Source organism: Oncorhynchus gorbuscha, linkage group LG16, assembly GCF_021184085.1.
Source record: "Oncorhynchus gorbuscha isolate QuinsamMale2020 ecotype Even-year linkage group LG16, OgorEven_v1.0, whole genome shotgun sequence".
In the NCBI taxonomy this organism is placed as follows: domain Eukaryota; kingdom Metazoa; phylum Chordata; class Actinopteri; order Salmoniformes; family Salmonidae; genus Oncorhynchus; species Oncorhynchus gorbuscha.
Genome location: NC_060188.1, coordinates 32,670,573 through 32,691,141, shown reverse-complemented (window position 1 = coordinate 32,691,141; position 20,569 = coordinate 32,670,573). Strand labels below are relative to the sequence as shown.

The 20,569-nt window shown below is 41.4% G+C and overlaps 1 protein-coding gene across 2 annotated transcripts; it reads right to left on the bottom strand.

Annotated features, from left to right (window-relative positions):
* Window positions 1–544: 544 nt before the first annotated feature.
* On the bottom strand, window positions 545–19,767 carry stxbp2 (syntaxin binding protein 2). Of its 2 annotated transcripts, none has more exons than XM_046304310.1 (18): window positions 19,675–19,767; window positions 18,027–18,076; window positions 17,842–17,923; window positions 17,401–17,477; window positions 17,182–17,257; window positions 16,866–16,969; window positions 16,501–16,649; window positions 16,097–16,181; window positions 15,099–15,229; window positions 14,659–14,766; window positions 14,316–14,439; window positions 12,094–12,174; window positions 10,651–10,792; window positions 10,422–10,528; window positions 10,187–10,285; window positions 8,511–8,596; window positions 4,154–4,314; window positions 545–1,495 (listed from the first exon to the last, which is right to left on the bottom strand). In XM_046304310.1, exons 1-18 carry the CDS (start codon window positions 19,709–19,711, stop codon window positions 1,431–1,433), a joined length of 1,764 nt encoding a protein of 587 aa, XP_046160266.1. In that variant the 5' UTR covers window positions 19,712–19,767; the 3' UTR covers window positions 545–1,430. The 2 variants fall into 2 exon arrangements, with proteins under 2 accessions (XP_046160266.1, XP_046160267.1); XM_046304311.1 differs by having other exon boundaries at window positions 4,154–4,311.
* Between the last annotated feature and the right edge of the window lie 802 nt (window positions 19,768–20,569).

Genomic DNA, 20,569 nt, shown 5'->3' with positions numbered 1-20,569 from the left:
CACCATTATCTAATATGAAACGCTATAAATAACTTGTGAAGCATCCATGTGGTGTTTATGCTCAACGTCTACACACATTAAAACACTTTTTTACATTTTTATAAGTGGGACAAATATTTGCTATTTAGACAGATATAATGCAGTATTTAAGAAGTGAGGATAAGGATGCACAAGTAATTAAACTCAGTGCCATAAGACCTCTAATCCTAAACAGGCTGGTGGTCAATATCAATTACATTATAAACAAAGACCTTCAGCATCGATTGTGAAAGCCATAGAAATTAGAATGCATGCTACAATACATAATGCATGCTTTATTGCCATAGAAATGGACATTAGAATTAATGTATACAATCAAAATAGGGACAGTTTCCCAGACATAGATTATGCCTAGTCCAGGACTAAAAATAATCTCAACTGAAAGTGTTTTCCCAGGATTAATCTGCACCCGGTACCCAGACTAGTACTATGTTGATTTCTCCTGGCTTCAACACCAAGGATTCTCTTGGCATTCTCATGGCAGCAAGAACATATGACAAAGAGAAAAATGCATTTGGTTTATTCATAATTTGGACTAAAATACAAAGACATCAAAGGCCCTAACAACCACACATCATCCCTTCCTTTATAAAAAAAACTATATTATTATGAAAGTGCATGATTTCAGAGAAAGACACTACAGTAGTAAAGACATTTAGACAGATTAAAACAAATGTAACTCAGGAAAGGCACACAAGTATTTAATGGTCCCAACACAGGTTACATCTCAATAGTCTAAAGAGGCCACTGCTCTTTATACCATTTCATTCATCAGCAGTGAGGACAAAAGGAGAGGAAGCCACTTTAGAGTGTTGATATGCAGCCCATATTTGTAACCCGATTACAGTAGAAGAGACAGATTCAAATAATCTTCATAATATAAAGACTGTTTTAATTAAATATTCAGAGCAAAAAAATGTCCATCACAGTATTACATTAATATGTATGTACATAATTTGTTTTAATTCAAGCATAATTCAAATAAGAAAATTCAATAAAATATTGAGAATCATAAGATACTGTCCTTTAATGACTACATCTTTTTTTTTAAAGGCACTTTGTTTTAGTCATCTCAAACCCTACAACAGACGAGTACTCAAGCATCTCATGATGAACCCCTCCGTTAACAGCAGACCTGGGTTCAAATAGTATTGGTTTTATTTTTTAACTGTGCTTAATTGAACTTGTCTAATCCAATAGGACCACTGGAATAGTCCTAAAAAGTCAAAACATCACTGATCTGGCACTCCCGGCAGGCTTAAATCAAAACCCTCAAAACAAGAGCAATTTGAATCCAGGTTTGTGTTCAGAGACATTCTCCCAGCAGACTCAGACCATCTCCCTACCAGGCCTGAGGAGAGAAGGGAGGGTTGTATCTAGTTTTCAGGAGTTTAAACCAGATCCAGCTTCTTCAGGTCATTTAGGAAGCTGGTGGGAGTGACAATGTGAGACGAACCTATAGAGAGGAGGGGAAACGACAACACAGGAGTATTAATACTAATTATATGGTGCTTTTATGAAACCCGAAGACACTTCCATTCATTGTGAAGATTCATGATGAAAATGTATGGAGACAGACAGACTCTGGGGGATATACAGTGTCTTCAGAAAGTATTGACTTTTCCCACATTTTGTTGTTACAGCCTGAATTCAGAGATTTGTCGTCACTGGCCTACACACACACACACACACACACACAAAAAATACTCCATAATGTTAAAGTGGAATTGTTTTTTGAAATGCTTACAAGTTAATAAAAACATTTAAGCTGAAATGTCTTGAGTCAAGTATTCAAACAATTTGTTATGGAAAGCCTAAATAAATTCAGGAGTAAAAATGTGCTATACAAGTCACATAAAAGTTGCATGGACTTACTTTGTGTGCAATAGTGTTTAACATGTTTTTTTTAATGACTACCTCATCTCTGTACCTCACATACAATTATCTTTAAAGTCCCTCATTCAAGCAGTGAATTTCAAACACAGATTCAACCAAAATGACCAGGGAAGTTTTCCAATGCCTTGCAAAAGAAAGGCACCTATTGGTTTTAAAAAAAGAAAAAGAAGCAGACATTGAATAATATCCTTTTGAGCATGTTGAAGTTATTAATAACAGTTTGGATAGTGTATCACTACAAAGATAAAGGCGTCCTTCCTAACTCAGTTGCCGCAGAGGAAGGAATTTCACCATGAGGCCAATGGTGACTAAAACAGAGATTAAATGGCTGTGATAGGATACAATTGGGGATGGATCAACAATATTGTATATGCTGATTAAAAATAAACGCAACAATTTCAAAGATTTTACTGAGATACAGTTCATATAAGGAAAACATGACTGTGCTTGGGCGCACTGAGGAGCCAGGCCCAGCTAATCAGAATGAGTTATTCCCCACAAAAGGGCTTTATTATTATTATACGGTCCTTCTGTAGCTCAGTTGGTAGAGCATGGCGCTTGTAACGCCAGGGTAGTGGGTTCGATCCCCGGGACCACCCATACGTAGAATGTATGCACACATGACTGTAAGTCGCTTTGGATAAAAGCGTCTGCTAAATGGCATATATTATTATTATTAGAGACATAAATACTCGTCAGTTTCATCAGCTGTCCCGGTGGCTGGTCTGAGACAATAACGCAGGTAAAGAAGCCAGATGTGGAGGTCCTGGCGTGGTTACACATGGTCTGCGGTTGTGAGGCAGGTTGGACGTACTGACAAATTCTCTAAAACGACATAGGCGGCTTATGGTAGAGAAATCATCATTAAATGATCTTGCAACAGCTCTGGTGGACATTCCTGCAGTCAGCATGCCAACTGCACTCTCCTTCAAAACTTGAGACATCTGTGGCATTGTGTTGTGTGACAAAACTGCACATTATAGTGGCATTTTATTGTCCCAAGCACAAGGCACTCCTGTGTAATGATCATGCTGTTTAATCAGCTTCTTGATATGCCACACCTGTCAGGTGGATGGATCATCTTGGCAAACGAGAAATGCTCACCAACAGGGATGTAAACAAATTTGTGCACAAAATGTAAGCAAAATAAGCTTTTTGTGCATATGGAAAATGTATGGGATCTTCTATTTCAACTCATGAAATATGGGACCAACATGTTGTGTTTATATTTTTGTTCAGTATAGTTGCTCCAAAATACTGAGTGACAAGAAGGAAGCCTGTACAGAATACAAATATTCCAAATCATGCATCCTGTTTACAACGAGGCACTAAAGTAATGTTGCAAAAAATGTGGCAAAGCAATTCACTTTTGGTCTTGAATATAGTGTTGTTTGGGGGAAAATCCAATACAACATATTACGGAGTACCACTCTCCATATTTTCAAGCATAGTTGTGGCTGCATCATGTTATGGGTATTGCATGCAATAGTTCAGGACTGGGGTGTTTCTCAGAATAAAAAATAAATGGAATGGAGCTAACAGGAGGCAAAATCCTAGTGTAAAACCCGGTTCAGTCTGTTTCAACTTGACAGCAGGACAATAACCTAAAACACAAGGGATAATCTACACTGGAGTTGCTTACCAAGACTGAGTGGCCGAGTTACAGTTTTGACGTAGATTTTCAATTAGATTTATGGCAAGGCCTGAAAATGGTTTGGTTGTTGAGCAATGATCAACAACCAATTTGACAGAGCTGAAATAATTTAGAAAAGAAAAAGTGGACAAATGTTGCACAATCCAGGTATAGAAAGCTCTTAGAGACATACCCAGAGGTGTAAGGTGCTTCTTCAAAGTATTGACTCAGGGGTGTGAATACCTACGTAAATTTGATATTTCTATACATTTCACTTTCAAATACATTTGCAAAAATGTCTGAAAACGTGTTTTTCACCTTGTCATTATAGGGTATTGTGTCCAGAGAGAAAAAAAAATCCATGTAATCTATTCAGGCTGTAACAAGTCAAGGGGTGTGAATACTTTCTGAAGGCACTGTAGGAACTTTTCGCACCACCAGCAGGGTAATTCCAAACGAGGGTACATGGTGTGTCATCATTGTAAATAAAATAAAAACTCAACTGGCTCAACTGGTTAAAGATAAGGTTAAATAAAATACAAACGTGTACAGTATTAAGTTTGAGTCCAACTATTGTGTTCCTACCAATCAGGACCTCCCATTTTCCGTCGGTAGCTCGAGTGACCTCGTAGGCGGAACGCATCTCAGAGTGGGACACGCCTCCGATCATGAAGATGATGAGCCGAGGGCCGGAACGATACTCCGTTGGAGACTTGTTCTTGTGCCACTGTCCGAACCGAGCACTGCTGCAGTATGATACAAACATAAGAAAACATGTACATTTCTAATTATGTAGAAATTATTTGCTGCGGTAAAATAAAACATTTACATCGGTGGTGGCTGGTGGCACTTTAAATGGAAAGGGTGGGTTCATAGTAAATGGCTCGAACGGGATACATGGAACGATAACAAATTGATTTTAATGTTTGATAAAATTCCATTCACCAGCCTCCTGTGATGTACTGTACATTAGTAATTATGTAGTTCTCCAACAATCATAATTATATATCCATTACCAACAATTATGGATCTTAAATCAATACATGGTTATGGTGTAAATTATCACACTATATTTTCTGATTATATAATAGACACTGTGAGAGGTATAAAGCCTCAAGATAATATGATTTGACAAGATGGCTGGCCATGGATAATGCACAGAATTAAATAGAACATAGTATATTACAGTCTATCATATGTATGGGATAATCAACAAAGGGCAATGTAGATGTACTATGTGAATAATCTAAGATGAAGGGGTGTGATAGAGATATATTAAATATGATCAAAATATACAGTACCAGACACTTACTCATTCAAGTTTTTTTTTAAATAAAACAACTATTATTTATATTTGAGATTCTTCAAAGTAGCCACCCTTTGCCTTGACAACTTTGCACACTCTTGGCATTCTCTCAACCAGCTTCATGAGGTAGTCACCTAGAACGCATTTCAATTAACAGGTGTGCCTTGTTAAAAGTTAATTTGTAGAATCCCTTTCCTTCTTAATGTGTTTAAGCCAATTAGTCGTGTTGTGATAAGATAGGGGTGGTATACAGAAGATAGCCCTATTTGGTAAAAGATACAGTCCATATTATGGCAAGAACAGCTCAATTAAGAGAAACAACAGTCCATCAATACTTGAAGACATGGGTCAGTCAATCTGGAAAATTAAAATATTTTTACAATTTCTTCAAGTGCAGTCGCAGAAACCATCAAGCACTATGATAGAACTGGCTCTCGTGGGGACAGCCACAGGAAAGGAAGACCCAGAGTTACCTCTGCTGCAGAGGATAAGATCATTAGAGTTACCTGCCTCAAATGGCAGCTCAAATAAATGCTTCAGAGTTCAAGTAGCAGACATCTCAACATCAACTGTTCAGAGGAGACTGCGTGAATCAGGCCTTCATGGTCGAATTTCTGCCAAGAAACCACTACTAAAGGACACCAATAATAGGAAGAGACTTGCTTGGGCCAAGAAACACGAGCAATGGACATTAGACCAGTGGAAATCTGTCCTTTGGTCTGATGAGTCCAAATTTGAGATTTTTAGTTCCAACCTACGTTACTTTGTGAGATGCAGAGTAGGTGAACGGATGATCTCCGCATGTGTGGTTCCCACTGTGAAGCATGGAGGAGGAGGTATGATGGTGCTTTGCTGGTGACACTGCCTGTGATTTATTTAAAATTCAAGACACACTTAACCAGCATGGCTACCACAGCATTCTGCAGCGATACACCATCCAATCTGGTTTGCGCTTAGTGGGACTATCGTTTGTTTTTCAACAGGACAATGACCCAACACACCTCCAGGCTCTGTAAGGGGAATTTGACCATTGAGAAGAGTGATGAACCTGGCCTTCACAATCACCCGACCTCAAGCAAATTGAGATGTTTTGGGATGAGTCGGACAGCAGAGTGAAGGAAAAGCAGCCAACAAGTGCTCAGCATATGTGGGATCTCCTTCAAGACTGTTGGAAAAGCATTCCAGATGAAGTTGGTTGAAAGAATGCCAAGAGTGTGCAAAGCTGTCATCAAGGCAAAGGGTGACTACTTTGAAGAACCTCAAGTATGAAATATATTTTGATTTGTTTAACATTTTTTGTTACTACTTGATTCCATATGTGTCATTTCATAGTTTTGATGTCTTCACTATTATTCTACAATGTAGAATGAGTATGGGTCTGGTACTGTAGGCTAATACACAACATCAGTGGGATGAGAACAAAAGCACAGGGGATATAGTTATAAAGCTAAAAGAACAGCTGCCAGATGTTGACATGTTTAAAGTTACATCTCCAGATGTGAACACGTTTGTATTCCATTAAGCTGTTGATGTCCTTGCTATATAACATATTTCTTCATGGGTGCGTCCCAAATGGGACCCCATTTTACATAGTGTTCTACTTTTGACCAATGCTCCATGGGTCCTGGTCCAATGTAGGACACCATAAAAGGGAATAGTGTGCCATTTAGGACGCAACCATGATGATACGCTTGTGTATAGAAAGATTTTATCAAGAATTTAAACCCTGGCCTCAAAAAGAGCTTTGCTCTGAAAAAGGAAGTCTGTGTACATCCCAAATGGCACCCTATTCTATATACGGCGCACAACTTTCAACCAGGGCTCTGGTCAAAAGTAGTGCACTATATAGAGGGAATAAGGTGCTATTTGGGACAACACTGCATTGTCCATTAATTAGTAGACACACATTACCAAGCCCGGAAGTACCTTCAGATGAGCTTTTATACAGTGCATTCGAAAAGTATTCAGATCCCTCGACTTTTTGCACATTTTGTTACGTTACAGCCTTATTCTAAAATTGATGAAATTGTTATTTACACACACAATACCATATAAGGACAAAGCAAAAACTATTTAGAAATGTTAGCAAAAGTGTGATATATATATATATATATAAAAATATAAAAACTGAAATATCATATTTACACAAGAATCCAGAGATGTTCGATCGGGTTCAAGTCCGGACTCTGGCTGGGCCACTCAAGCACATTCAGAGACTGGTCCCGAAGCCACTCCTACGTCGTCTTGGCAGTGTGCTTAGTGTCGTTGTCCTGTTGGAAGGTGAACCGTTGCCGTCCTGACTAGTCTCCCAGTCCCTGCCACTGAAAAACCTCCCCACAGCATGATGCTGCCACCACCATGCTTCACCTTTGGGTGCCAGGTTTCCTCCAGACGTGACACTTGGCATTCAGGACAAAGTGTTCAATCTTGGTTTCATCAGACCAGAGAATCTTGTTTCTCTTGGTCTGTGTCCTTTAGGTGCCTTTGGCAAACTCCAAGCGGGCTGTCATGTGCCTTTTACTGAGGAGTGGCTTCCGTCTGGCCACTCTACCATAAAGACCTGAGTGCTGCAGAGATGGTTGTCCTTTTGGAAGGTTCTCCCATCTCCACAGAGGAACTCTGGAGCTCTGTCAGAATCGGGTTTTTGGTCACCCTTCTCCCCAATTTGCTCAGTTAGGCCAGATGACCAGCATTACGAAGAGTCTTGGTGCTTCCAAACTTCTTCCATTTAAGAATGGAGGCCACTGTGCTCTTGGGGACCTTCAATGCTACGGATCATTTTTGGTACCCTTTCCCAGATCCTGTCTCAGAGCTCTATGGACAATTCCTTCAACTTCATGGCTTGGTTTTTCCTCTGACATGCACTGGTGTATATATAGACAGGTGTGTGCCTTTCCATGTCATGTCCAATCAACTAAATTGACCACAGGTGGACTCAAATCAAGTTGTAGAAACATCAAGGATGATCAATGGAAACAGGATGCACCTGAGCTCAATTTCTAGTCTAATAGTAAAAGGTCTGAATACTTATATAAATAATTATTTTACAAAAAACATATATATAAACCTGGTTTTGCGTTGTCCTTATGGGGTATTGTGTGTAGATTGATGAAGATTTTTTTAAATATTGGGGGGCAGGTAGCCTAGTGGTTAGAGTGTTGGACTAGTAACCGAAATGTTGCAAGACCAAATCCCCGAGCTAACAAGGTAAAAATCCGTGCCCCTGAACAAGGCAGTTAACCCACTGTTCCTAGGCAAGTCATTGAAAATACGAATTTGTTCTCAACTGACTTGCCTAGTTAAATAAAGGAAAAAAACAACATATTAAGGCTGTAACGTAACAAAATGTGGAAAAAGTCAAGGGGTCTGAATACTTGCCAAATGCACTGTACAACACGAACAAACTATATCAACAAACTAAAAATAACTCCTGGTAGATTATTCACAGGCTGCCTAATGGCAGCTTGGATCAACTAACTTTTCACCTCTCCAGCCCACTTAACTACGCCAATGCTCCATTTTAAAGATTACATCTGAGATTAAAGTGTTAACGTATGTGACCCATCTGCATCCGATAAGGCCATGCCCCTTCTCCGCCCCCCCCCTCCCTCCAAGTGATGTATAGAGTATACACACCTGACAGTCGTCTGCATGGTGTTGATGGGGGCAGGCTCAGAGATGAATGGCCACTGCTTCTTGTCCAGCTTGTCCTCTATGGCATTCTGGAAAAATAGACAAGACATTGGTCAGAATTGGAATTTTTGGATGACAGTAATTTGCTAGCCAAATGCCTCACAATAGTCCCAGTCGGTTTTCATGTAATAAGGAATTCCTCTCGACCACACCCACAAGTTGGGGAAAAACAACATTATTTCCTGTTGAGCCGCATTGTAAGAGGCAACTTCATCATAGATGTTTTTTGTTATACAGAAACAACAAAACATGCAGAAAATCTGCTGTTTTGTTCAATGTACATGTAGCCAGGTCAAAAATCCTGATCTATGGTTTGCAGTGCTCCCACGTAGGGAAACAGAGCCTGTGAGAAGAGCCTTGTGGCTTCAGGCGATGTCCAAGTAGGCTACACGTTGATAGCTATGTGTGTGGAAAACATCACAGGTAACACATTTAACTTATGTACAGTCCGTTTGGAACTCTACTCACTACTTGTATTGTCCGTTTGTTTGTGTTGTTGGCCTTGGCTAGCTTAATGTTCCGGTCAGTCGGTAGGTAGCACTCAAGTGGCTGCTAGCTAGCATCGTCATGACAGAAAAGGGGGATCTGGGAAGCCTTACGTTTTTCTAAGTCGTGAGAAGGCCAGAGAGCAGGCAATGTTGAAAAGTCATCTTTACACATGTACTTTTCTTAAAATGTAGTTTTGTAATTGACTAAAACAAGGAAATTGTGGTTGAAAAAGGTCAAGATTTTGCTGTGAGCCACTGGGGTAACCACAAGTTGTCTTCCCCACAGACGGGCAGGGTCGCGCCTCTCTATCGTATACCGATTGGGTCTACATTAGGGAGCCATTGCGAGTGTACCCATGAGTTTACCAGTCAAATTGCCAGGGTTATAGGTTCCAAGCCACTTCTAGTCAATCTATTTCTATGTGTGCTGCTGCATTGTGTGTGGGGGTTTAATCACTTTGTTTAGAGTCCATGTTATCGCCGAAAAGGACTCAACTGCACTAATGCCCAACCGTCCTGTCATCAGTCAGCTGTTGACGGATCCACCTGTACCAAAATACCTGAGACCCAAACCAGAATTCAAAAAAAGTGTCACGGGTCTTATCTGATATTATTGTCACGGGGGGGTGGCAGGAAGCACAGTGGTTCGCACGTTGGGCCAGTAACCGAAAGGTTTCTAGATCGAATCCCCGAGCTGACAAGGTAAAAATCTGTTGTTCTGCCCCTGGACAAGGCAGTTAACCCACTGTTCCTAGGCCATCATTGTAAATAAGAACATTTTCTTAACTGACTGGCCTAGTTAAATAAAATAAAAATGAAATAAATAGCACAAGTCTGCTTGGTGTTCCTCCCTCACTCTCACAGTACACAAACAGCACGGTCCCTGCTGGAGCGGCACCTCTCTTTCATGCTTTATCAGCTCCGGTTAATAAAGTATCTTAAAAATGTACTTTTCTGCTGCTTCCTGCACTCGGATCGGACCTGGATCTGACCAAGTCTATATGGAACGGGTCTAGTTGTCCCGGGTCAGTTCGTGAAAGGGTCGGGTCTGGGTGGGAAAGCCCCAGGCCCTTTTCAAAAGCAAGTCCAACTTCCTCAAACCACACTGTCTATCCTTGTCCTCCTCCATACCTCCATCACGTCTTTGATGGTGGGTGTCCATCGGGAGAGCTGGTACGTACTCTCCTTGCGCTCTTTCTTCTCAGGCAGCGTTTTCCCTGCATTGAGAGCCTGAAACAACATTTCACATCCTTCAAAATATAACAAGGGGGAAAAAAGGCTTCACTGTAAAGAGGCATTTATTCAGCCCAAAAACGCGAGAGCGAGAGAGAGCGGCGGAGTGACGGACAGACAGAGCCCTACTGACCCCAGCGATGACGGGGCAGCCCAGGTGCTGTAGGTTGGTGATGATGTTGCTGTTTGCCTGCACGTTGGCATGCTGGATTAACTTGGTCAGGTTCTCCTCTCCAATGCCTGTGTGTGAGGAGACCACCGTTATACAGAGTAGAGCTGGAGAACGTAATGAGTGACGACCATGCATTGACAGAAAGCAAACACATTGGGATCATGCAGCCAAGGCAAATCTGTTGACCTACCCTTCTTCTTGTGGAAGACATAGAGCAGTATGATGCGGATCTTGTCGTAGGGGTCAATGTCGGTGTTGAGGAGTACCGGGACGATGCTCTTCATGGCATCCTTCAGGGGTTCCCCATCTACATCAGTCCCCATGGCCAGGTCCTGGGAAACATACGGGGGAAAACAACAAATCGACAACACCACTCAGAGAATGATGCATTTAGGCCCCCGCATCCGTCACACATCAGTGCATTAACACTGCAGATCCTAGTCCCACAATCAGACCCGGATTACCTCACTCCTGGACATGCTGGGTATGTCTCAAGTGACCACTAAACCTACCATGTTAAAGACTAGGAAACAAACCAGAGCGGCGCTATTAGAATCATTAAGATCAAAACAATGTATGTGTCCCAAATGGCACGCTATTAGTATTGCACTAAATAGGGACTTGGGTGCCATTTGGGATGGGGTAAATGTGTTGAGGGAGAAAGTAGGAGCTGCTCTGGGAACCAGGAAGGGAAAGGGGTTCTAGTCTGCGATGTCTTGGTGTAAGATGGTGTAAGATTTCTGGATGGACGGGTTTCCCAGTAGTAATAACAGCCTGGCAACATGAATGGTCTTTAAGACTAGCAAATGACATTACTGTAGGTTCAGAGAGGGGCACTTGATAGGGATGTGCGACACGTCTCGTCTCAAGCCCTTTACACAACATTAGTGAAGTGGATGCCCACTAGGACGCCAGACAGCATCACACTATGGTAGCGTGTCAAATGGCACACTATTCCCTATATAGTGCACTACATTCTTTTTTTTTTACCCCCTTTTCACCCCAAATTCGTGGTAGTCTTGTCTCATCCCTGTACGGCACAGTGTACGGACTCGGGAGAGGCGAAGGTTGAGAGCCGGGCATTCTCCCAAACACAACCCAACCAAGCCGCACTGCTTCTTGACACAATGCCCGCTTAACCCGTAAGCCAGGAGCCACCTGCCGACCGTGTCAGCGCATAGAAAAACAAGGAAGATGAGGATATCTTTGGGAAAATAAACATTTCAGTGTAGAAAGAATGATAGAGGATGTCAGAAAAGATGGGGGGGGAAAATTAATCACAGAACAGAAACATATAAAATCAAAGAACCGACAAACATGTCATTAAAATGCTTTAGGTCACTCTTGAAAAAGAGATGATTCATCTTAAGGGTCTTGCTGGTTAAATAATGGTTGAATAAAAACAGGGTGTGTTTACACTTCCGAGAATCAAAAGCATGCTCCTGGGTGTATCATGAGTACATGCCAGGTCATTTGCATATGGTTTCATAAGAGGGAGAAGGAGCTTGACGCCACCCTATTCCCTATATAGTGCACTACTTGTGATCAGATCCCTATGGGTCTTGGTCAAAAGTATTGCACTATATAGAGAATAGGGTGCCATTTGGGACTTGTGTTTTGTTACAACACTGACCTGTTCCACCTCACACAGCTTGTCCACTGAGGCTTTGAATTTCTTCATGCAGGCCTCAGCCAGGTGCAGGTGAGTGGAGTACTGCAAATCAAAATAAACACATTACTTATTAACTTCTAAAAGTTGATGTCATCACACTATCATGATACTCCACTTTGTTGCTACAGCCTGAATTCAAAATGGATTCAATTGCAGTTCTCACCCATAATGACACAATCAAACGTTAAGAACTGTTTAAATTTGAGGGAAAATTAAACACAGTATCTCATTCACACCCCTGAGTGAGTCAATAATTTGTAGAAGCACCTTTAGCAGTGATTATAGTCTTTCTGGGTAAGTCTCGAAGAGCTTTCCACACATGGATTGTGCAACATTTGCCCATTCTTTTCTAAATTCTTTAAGTCATGTCAAATTGGGTGTTGATCATTGCTAGACAACCATTTTCATGTCTTAAAATCGACATGGAAATCTATGTTAAGTCAAAACTGTAACTCGGCCACTCCGGAACGTTCACGAACGGTCTTCTTGGTAAGCAACTCCTGTGCAGATTTGGACTTGTGTTTTAGGTTATTGTCCTGCTGAAAGGTGAATTCATCTACCAGTGTCTGGTGGAAAGCAGACTAAACCAGCTTTTCCTCTAGGATGTTGCCTGTGCTTAGCACCATTCCATTTATTTTTTTTATCCTGAAGAATTCCACAGTCCTTAAAGATGAGGTGGCAGGTAGCCTAGTGGTTACAGCTGGGCCAATAACCGAAAGATTGCTGGATCGAATCCCCGAGCTGACATGGCAAAAATTTGATGTTCTGCTCCTAAACAAGGCCGTTAAGCCCACTGTTCCCCAGTAGGCAGTCATTGTAAATAAGAATTTGTTTGTAACCGACTTGCCTAGTTAAAAAAAGGTTAATCACACAAAGATTACAAGCATATCCATAACATGATGCAGCCACCACTATGCATGAGAATATGGAGAGTAGTATTCACTAATATGTTGCATTGGATTTTCCCCAAACATAACACTTTGTATTCAGGACAAAAATGTAATTGGTTTGCCAATTTTTTTGCAGTAATAATTTCCTGCCTTGTTCTAAACAGGATGCATGTTTTGGAATATTTGTATTCTGTACAGGCTTCCTTCATTTCACTGTCAATTAGGTTAGTATAGTAGAGTATAACTACAAGGGTTGATCCATCACTAGTTGTCCTATAACAGCCACTAAACTCTGTAACATGGTGAAATCCCTGAGCAGTTTCCTTCCTCTCCGGCAACGGAGTTAGGAAGGACGCCTGTATTTTTGCAGTGACTGGGTGTATTGACACACCATTCAAAGGGTAATTAATAACCACCATGCTCAAAGGGATATTCAATGTCTGTATTCGTATTAATCCATCTACCAACAGGTGGCCTTTCTTATGCAAGGCATTGGATAACTTCCCTGATCTTTGTGGTTGAGTCTGTGTTTGAAATTCACTGATCGACAGATAATTGCATGTGTGAGGTACAGAGATGAGGTAGTCATTCAAAAATCATGATAAACACCATTACACAGAGTGAATCCATGCAACTTATTACGTGACCAAAGCAAATGATTACTCCTGAATGTATTTAGGCTTGCCATAACCAAGGGGTTGAATTCTTATTGACTTAAGACATTTCAGCTTTCCATTATTAAGTCATTTGTAAAAGTTTCTAAAAAAAAAACATAATTCCACTTTGGCATTGTGGTATTGTGCGTAGGCCAGTGACAACAAAAAAGAATTCGAAATTTAATCCATTTTAAATTCAGGCTGTAAACACAACAAAATGTGGAAAAAGTCAAGGAGTGTGAATACTGAAGGCACAGTAGAATGAAAAAAATGTATTGGGCATGCATTATACGTGGCCTGCTACACCGGATGCGCAACATTTGCAGAGGGTAATACGCTCCTATTCATTTCAATTAAATCAGGCTCACGCCCCTTAAGTGTAACATCCACTTTTTTTTTAACGTGCATCTCACTCCTGAGAACAATAGGATAAAGTAACTTGCACTAAGCTTTCAGCGTAGCAGGTAAAAATCCTACTGTTTGCTAATATGGACATTGGAACACGGCCCATATCTTTGCCAAATGTGAATAGAACATGTGTTGACATTTAGTCTGACAGTAGGTGATCACTGGAGAGACATGAATGCCAGTCTCAAACAATCAACTGATTTTAGATGGAAAGCCGAGGAATACCCACCAAGCTGAGTTCCTTCTGGTACTGTGGCATCTTCTTTAGCATCTGAGACAGGTCTTTGATATTGGCCTTATCAGTGGACATCCTCTTGCTCTCACAGAACACACGCAGCAGCTCTGTCACTTTCCTGGAACACGCACAAAGAGCATCAACATCTGAACCCAGGGTTGGGGTCAATTCAGTGTTCAAATCAAGAAAGAGAATTCATGATATGAATTTTTACAATTAACTTCCTGAATACAACACTAGAACCTACCTCCAACTCTGAATCATGTCATCTCTTATTAGTTGAGGTTAGAATCGTTAAAAACACTAGTCGTATGTAATCTTGATGAGCGTGTCTTACTTGGTGACGTCAGCTATGTGCATGTGTCTCAGCTGGACCCACAGATCATCGTCCTCGTCCAGGAGAACCTCCTTCTCCTTCGAGTCCCCGATCCCAGTGGTCTGATATCTACAACACACAATAACACAGGGATCGTTTGATAACTAGAGCACACAAAACAACAACCGCTATACAGGGATAACAGATACCTTCTACTCATGGTATGATGTGTAACTATATATAGCTACATTCACAAATAATAATAATGTGGTAGGAGAAAGGTTTATACTCCTAACCTGTAAACACGACTAACCAAAATGTAAAACTGACCCGTAAGCTAATCTTAACCAATTCTGAAATGAAGTATTGTTTTGCAGGTCAGGAGTGTCTGTATAGCATTTTCCATATGGTCGTCAAAAGTAGTGCAGTATATTGGGAATAGGCTGCCAAACTAAGCCTACTTGTAGATGTCCTGTTTGATGTCCAGAAGGTCATAGACCATGGCCTGGAAAGTCAGCTCGTGCAGAATGGGAGAGATGGGGTCAAAGCCACGGTCCACAATCAACAGCTGTGACCTGGCCTTGTCAGGACCCTGAAAACGAATCAGACATCTCACGTCAGCAAGAAATTATACCTAAAAATCTCACTTTTTAAATTACCAGTTAACTCCTTCAGTGATTTGGCAGACTGGGGATATTGTTATATATCAAATATATTGCCTCTAGCTCTACAATAGAATGTCAGGAATGCTTTGGGGTAACAGGTTTTTAACCAACAAGTTGCCTAGTCAGTGCCACCATCAGACTTGACCCATTCAGAAGAGTTCTTTTCCCCCCACACCAGCCTTTCACACATTCAATTTTTTCTAAAAGTACAACCACAAAAACAAGAAAATATCTATGCCATGTGTATTTTAATACCCTTTTCACACTGTACTGCGCAGGCCTGCTTATGCACCCACCGCAGTGGATATTTTGTTGTGAAAAACACATATCCGAGCCAGTACAGTTGTGCACGATAGTGTGAAAATGGTATTACTGTGCTGGATACTGAGGCAGAGAGACCATGGAGAAGATAAGAGAAGAAAGGTAAATTATATCGAATTAATACATGCCTTCAGAAGTCCAACACAGGCTTTAAGGAAATGCCAGCTAGGAAAGACAGAAAAGGAGAGAAAAAGTAGCCGAGCAGCAGAGTGTGAAATATAATTGACAGGAAATCAAGTGAGAAAGTAGAAGTAGCTATGAGAGACTCCAATAGATGTAACACTTTCAAAATGTTTCAATAATCATATCATTAGCCTAGTATCATAAAGACAAAGCATTTGATGGTTGCCGATAGAAGTCGTTCAATGCAGTGTATTTTCAGGGAGTGAACGGTCATTGAGCCAAGCAGACTTGGTATTATTACTGTAAAGAAGCGTATTGTGAGAGGTGGCGAGGCGTTGGTGTCTCCTCACCTCTCCCATGCTGGGGTTGTCTGCTTTATGGGCGTTCAGACGCTGATACACCTCCTCAGCCAGCCTGGCATTCTCCTCAGGACCGCTATGGTAGAGGGAGGGAGAGAACACGAGAGAGAGAGGGGTGACTTGCGACTGAACGAGCACAACAGACGCAGACGTGCAAAAATACCATTGAAGACAGGCTCTGTATGCAAGACCTGTGTGATGAGCGTTGAAAAAGACGTTGAAAAGTGTCAATTCGCGATCTATTTGGGGTGTTGCTACTTTCGTCCACTACTGGAGGACTAAAAGTATCCATTTACTCAGATGAACATCCAATTCCCACTGAAACCTCTGGTAGCACTTGCATGTCTGTATTTATGAGACCTGTCTGTAAGTTAGGGTATGGTGTGTATAGGTACCTGCGGTAGCGGATGGCAGGGTACTCCTTCAGGGTGTCACAGAGGGTGGCGATCTGCTCTGCCAGAGTCTCCATCATTCTGTCTTTATTCCCCTCTCCAACTGGACTGTAGAATGAGTGCAGGGAGCTGGGATCGTCCAAGGAAAATACCTAGAATAGAGAAGGGAGATGAAGGGCATGAGGGAGGGAGAGCGAGAGACAACAATTACTGGGCATTTTCACTGGATACTCCATAGAATGATCAAACTACCAGAAAATGTGTTGTTTTCAATGGGAGATGGCAAGATGAGACTTTTGGCAATTTGGCCATGCGACCAGAGTTGAGCAAAGTTCAAAGAAGGTGCTGTAGGGTAGGTAGGTACCCACCTGGGACTCGTATGGCAGGAAAGCCACATTGATCTCCTTCAGAGTCTTGATGACTTTGGCAACTCTGGACCTCCCAATCTCAGCAAAAAGAGCATCTGGGCAGTCTGCAGGATAGGTGATTGTCACAAAACCAACAGTTATATTGTATTATTAAAAAAAATATTCTTGCTTTTTGTCATTTTACGAGGCTAATCTCAATTAGATTTAGAATCTCCTTTCAAGAGAGACATGACCAGAAGGACACCACATTTTTTTCTATCAGACATGGGAAGAGTAGTTTTGAAGTTTTATAAGAATTTAAAACAAATGGTCTTACTGTCTGTGAAGAAGATGTGCGCCGCTTTGTAGGTGAAAGCAATCTCTTTGAAGTCATTGATGAGAGCACGAACCGACTGAGAACATCCACACACACACACACAGGTGAGAGAGAGAAAAAGAGGAAGATAAAAGGTGGAAGATTACTTTACAGCAGTACAGGATATGGCAGTTGATGACATGGTGAAATGGGGAATGGCAGGGGAAACACACTTCTCACCTTCTCTGAAGGAGAGATCAGATAAATGGCCTCCAGGCTGGAGATGGGTTCCCTGCGCTTGTTGATGTCCTCCACAACTGGGGGAGGAAAAGGAAGATCAGTTAGTGACTGTACAATCCTAACTGAAGAACGCCTCCACAGACACTCACTTCCTCATACTATAACCCATACCTGGGTTCAAGTAGTATTTACTTCTTTCAAATAGAGTTTAATTAAGCCTGTCTCAAGTGCCAGGTGGGAGGGGTTGGGTTTGTACTTTTGGGACTATTGCACCAGGCAAGCTCAGTTGAGCGCAGCTTAAGTATTTGAAAGAAAACAAATACTGTTTGGACCCAGGTCTACTCTGAATATCATTTAGAATGATGTATCCCTTGAACTAATAAATTGTTATTGACAAATACAATTAGCCTAGCCCACTGGCCATCCCATCCCAAAACTTACTAGTCACCCCCTCTGCCATGATATCTGACATCTTGCAGCAGGAGGACAGGATTCGCATGCTGATGTGGTCCACAATGAGCACCTGGACAAACAGATGGGCATTATCAATTAATATCCAGTTGATCATTAGACATGTCTTTTGACATGGATCTTTTCAGAGCCACGCTCAACATTTTTTACAATACCTTCCATTCTCCATCCTTCTTCACACTTTTGATAACACCATTCAGGATTTCTTAAGAGATGAGGAAAGACAGACAGAGGAAGTATGAAATATTACAGTAACAAAACTGAAATGTGTCCAATAACTCAGAATGAGTAGAGGTGTTTATTTTATAGTTAGTTTACATGGGGGGGGGGGGTCAATTAAGAACTAATTATTATTTACAATGATGGCCTGGCAAGAGGCAAAACATTTGGAAATAGACAACAGTAGTCTAGGTTTTTTTTTTTTTTCCCTTCCTGGTTCCATAGTTGACAGATCTCTTAAAGTTGACCCAATTGATCTATGTTTTTTCAGATGGTGTTTGTTTGCCAGGGTCAAACAGTAACTAACTGGGTCGTAAAAGTTAAAGGAACATAAACTTACACAGGTAGTAGGTACACAGTCTTCCTTCACATGTATGGTTGATCACAAGGCAGCCCACAATCAACTAGCTACACCCAACTTGACCTATTGTTCCCATCATAGCTTCCATAATAAAATAAGCAAAACACAAGGGAACGCTGTAAAAAATATGACCCAGGATGAAAGCCTCACGCCCAAACCTCCCCGGCCTCCTGACCAACGTATTCAATGCTTCCGTCAATACTCCCCACTTGGTAAACAGTTCGATCACATCATTAATAAAAACGGGTACATCTTGAGCACTGATCCACAACTGGAAAAGACGTTTAAAGAACCCCCGCGGGTAGTCTTCAGACACACTCCCAACATCAGTCAAATGGTGGTGAGGTCTGACATTCCACCGGTGCCACGTACTACCTTTCTAGACAATGTGGTGGCTCTTCACAACATTAGCTCTTTGGGATACATTGCCATCGAACATGTTAAGAATCCTGGGGAGGGGGGGGATACTGATAATCTATGAGAAGACAATTGTATTGGATCCACCGTTTGTGTACCATGTCTCTTAGAGGTCTGAACCAGGAGTTTGATATCAGACCATTTGTTCTTGCCTTCCAAGTCACCTACTTGGTCGTTTTGTAAATAGATATTATTTTCTGGAACTACGACATGTATCCATCTCATTGTTATAAAATTAGCGATAAACAAATTGTTTTTGCACCCACCATGCGTCATGTCCGCAATGGTGAGGTGAGATGTGTATATTTTGGTATGTGTGCACTCGGTTTGTTTGTTTGACCTGACGAAGATCCGTTTCGGATCGAAACGTTGTCAAAAAAAAGCGGTGAATTGGGATATTTAAGTGTGCGGGCCTTCTTGTTCTTTACTAGTATTGTTCATTAGCCCAGCACCTGTTTTCAAGGACGTGCGTATGACCAAACTTTTCTAAAGTCAGCAAAACAAGTTTTAGAGCTTACTTGAAATACTACTACTAGTGATGATGCATACCCTTCCCAGTCACATTTAATATTTACATTTTAAATAGCCTAATGACAGCCAGCTATATCCATGGCCAGGCATTACTAGGAAGCAACTTGCTTGAGTGGCGAATGCTATGCATCGCTAGCCAGGCAGTTTGGATGTTTACTGTTATTAATTTTCGTGACAAACTAAAAACGTGATGCTATCAAAAAGGCATTATTTCGACCGCAGAACGTCGAACATTAGACACTTGAGTTATAAAATTAACACATTTCTTAACTTACTCTCTCCGACTACAGCCTTCAATCCGCTTGGAGCCATCTTGACACTTCCGTGTTGTCGATTTCTTTTCAATTAAATGTTTTAACTGGCTGACGTAAACATAACACCCACGTCATGTCCGCTTTGTTTTAGGATAGGAAAGTGTTCAAATGCACTCAAAATGAATAAGTAAATAAGAGTTTCCAATTTGACTAAAGTGTTATTCATATTCTTCATGAGTTAATTAGCATTAAAACATTGTCATTTACAGTAAGTCTCTGGTACAGGGTAGGAGCAAAGAAAATAAGATTTTCGTATGGTTTGGTTGAGAAACATCTTTATTTCATCGTATTTATTTCATTATGATGACATTCTCAACACTTCCGGCATGGGAGTCCCTGTTGAGACAGAGTTGGGCATCACTGGAAATCCAATTAAGAATCAGAATCTCATTACATTAGAATCAACATATAACAATTCAAGGATCGGTTGAGATCCATCTCCAATAGGCTACCTGTTCTGTATATGAGTGACACCAAGGGTTGTGGTGCCATCCTGACCAACAAAGAGTGCAAGTCCAGCTTCTGTAATAGATATAGATACTAAGCATTAGCACTCTCTATTGAGTAGGCTAGGATTCATCTGTTCTTGAAACCAGCATCAAGTTCAAAGCACCTTCCATGGGAGGAGGGAGCTCAAATACTGAACCCAAGCTCTCTAGACAGAGATGTTCAACCACATCCTGTGCATCCACCCGTGTGTTCCCGACCCGAGTCAACTGACTGACAACTCTGGCCCTCTCCTGTGCCTCTGGGTTCTGACTGGGCATGGCATCAAGCAGCAGCCCCCCCTTCATCACCAGCTGCCTTCTCAGGGTTCTCAGGATGTCCTCTGAGGAACCTGAAAACATTGTGGGGT

What these genes read in the sequence shown, in the direction of transcription:
- stxbp2 (XM_046304310.1), bottom strand. Translation starts at nt 19,711, where the DNA reads ATGGCTCCAAGCGGATTGAAGGCTGTAGTCGGAGAGA. An exon ending in AGCTGTGTGAGGTGGAACAG is followed by an intron (nt 10,793 to 12,093) that starts GTCAGTGTTGTA and finishes TATGTTTCCCAG; the next exon opens with GACCTGGCCATGGGGACTGA. An exon ending in GCTGCCCCGTCATCGCTGGG is followed by an intron (nt 10,286 to 10,421) that starts GTCAGTAGGGCT and finishes ATGTTGTTTCAG; the next exon opens with GCTCTCAATGCAGGGAAAAC.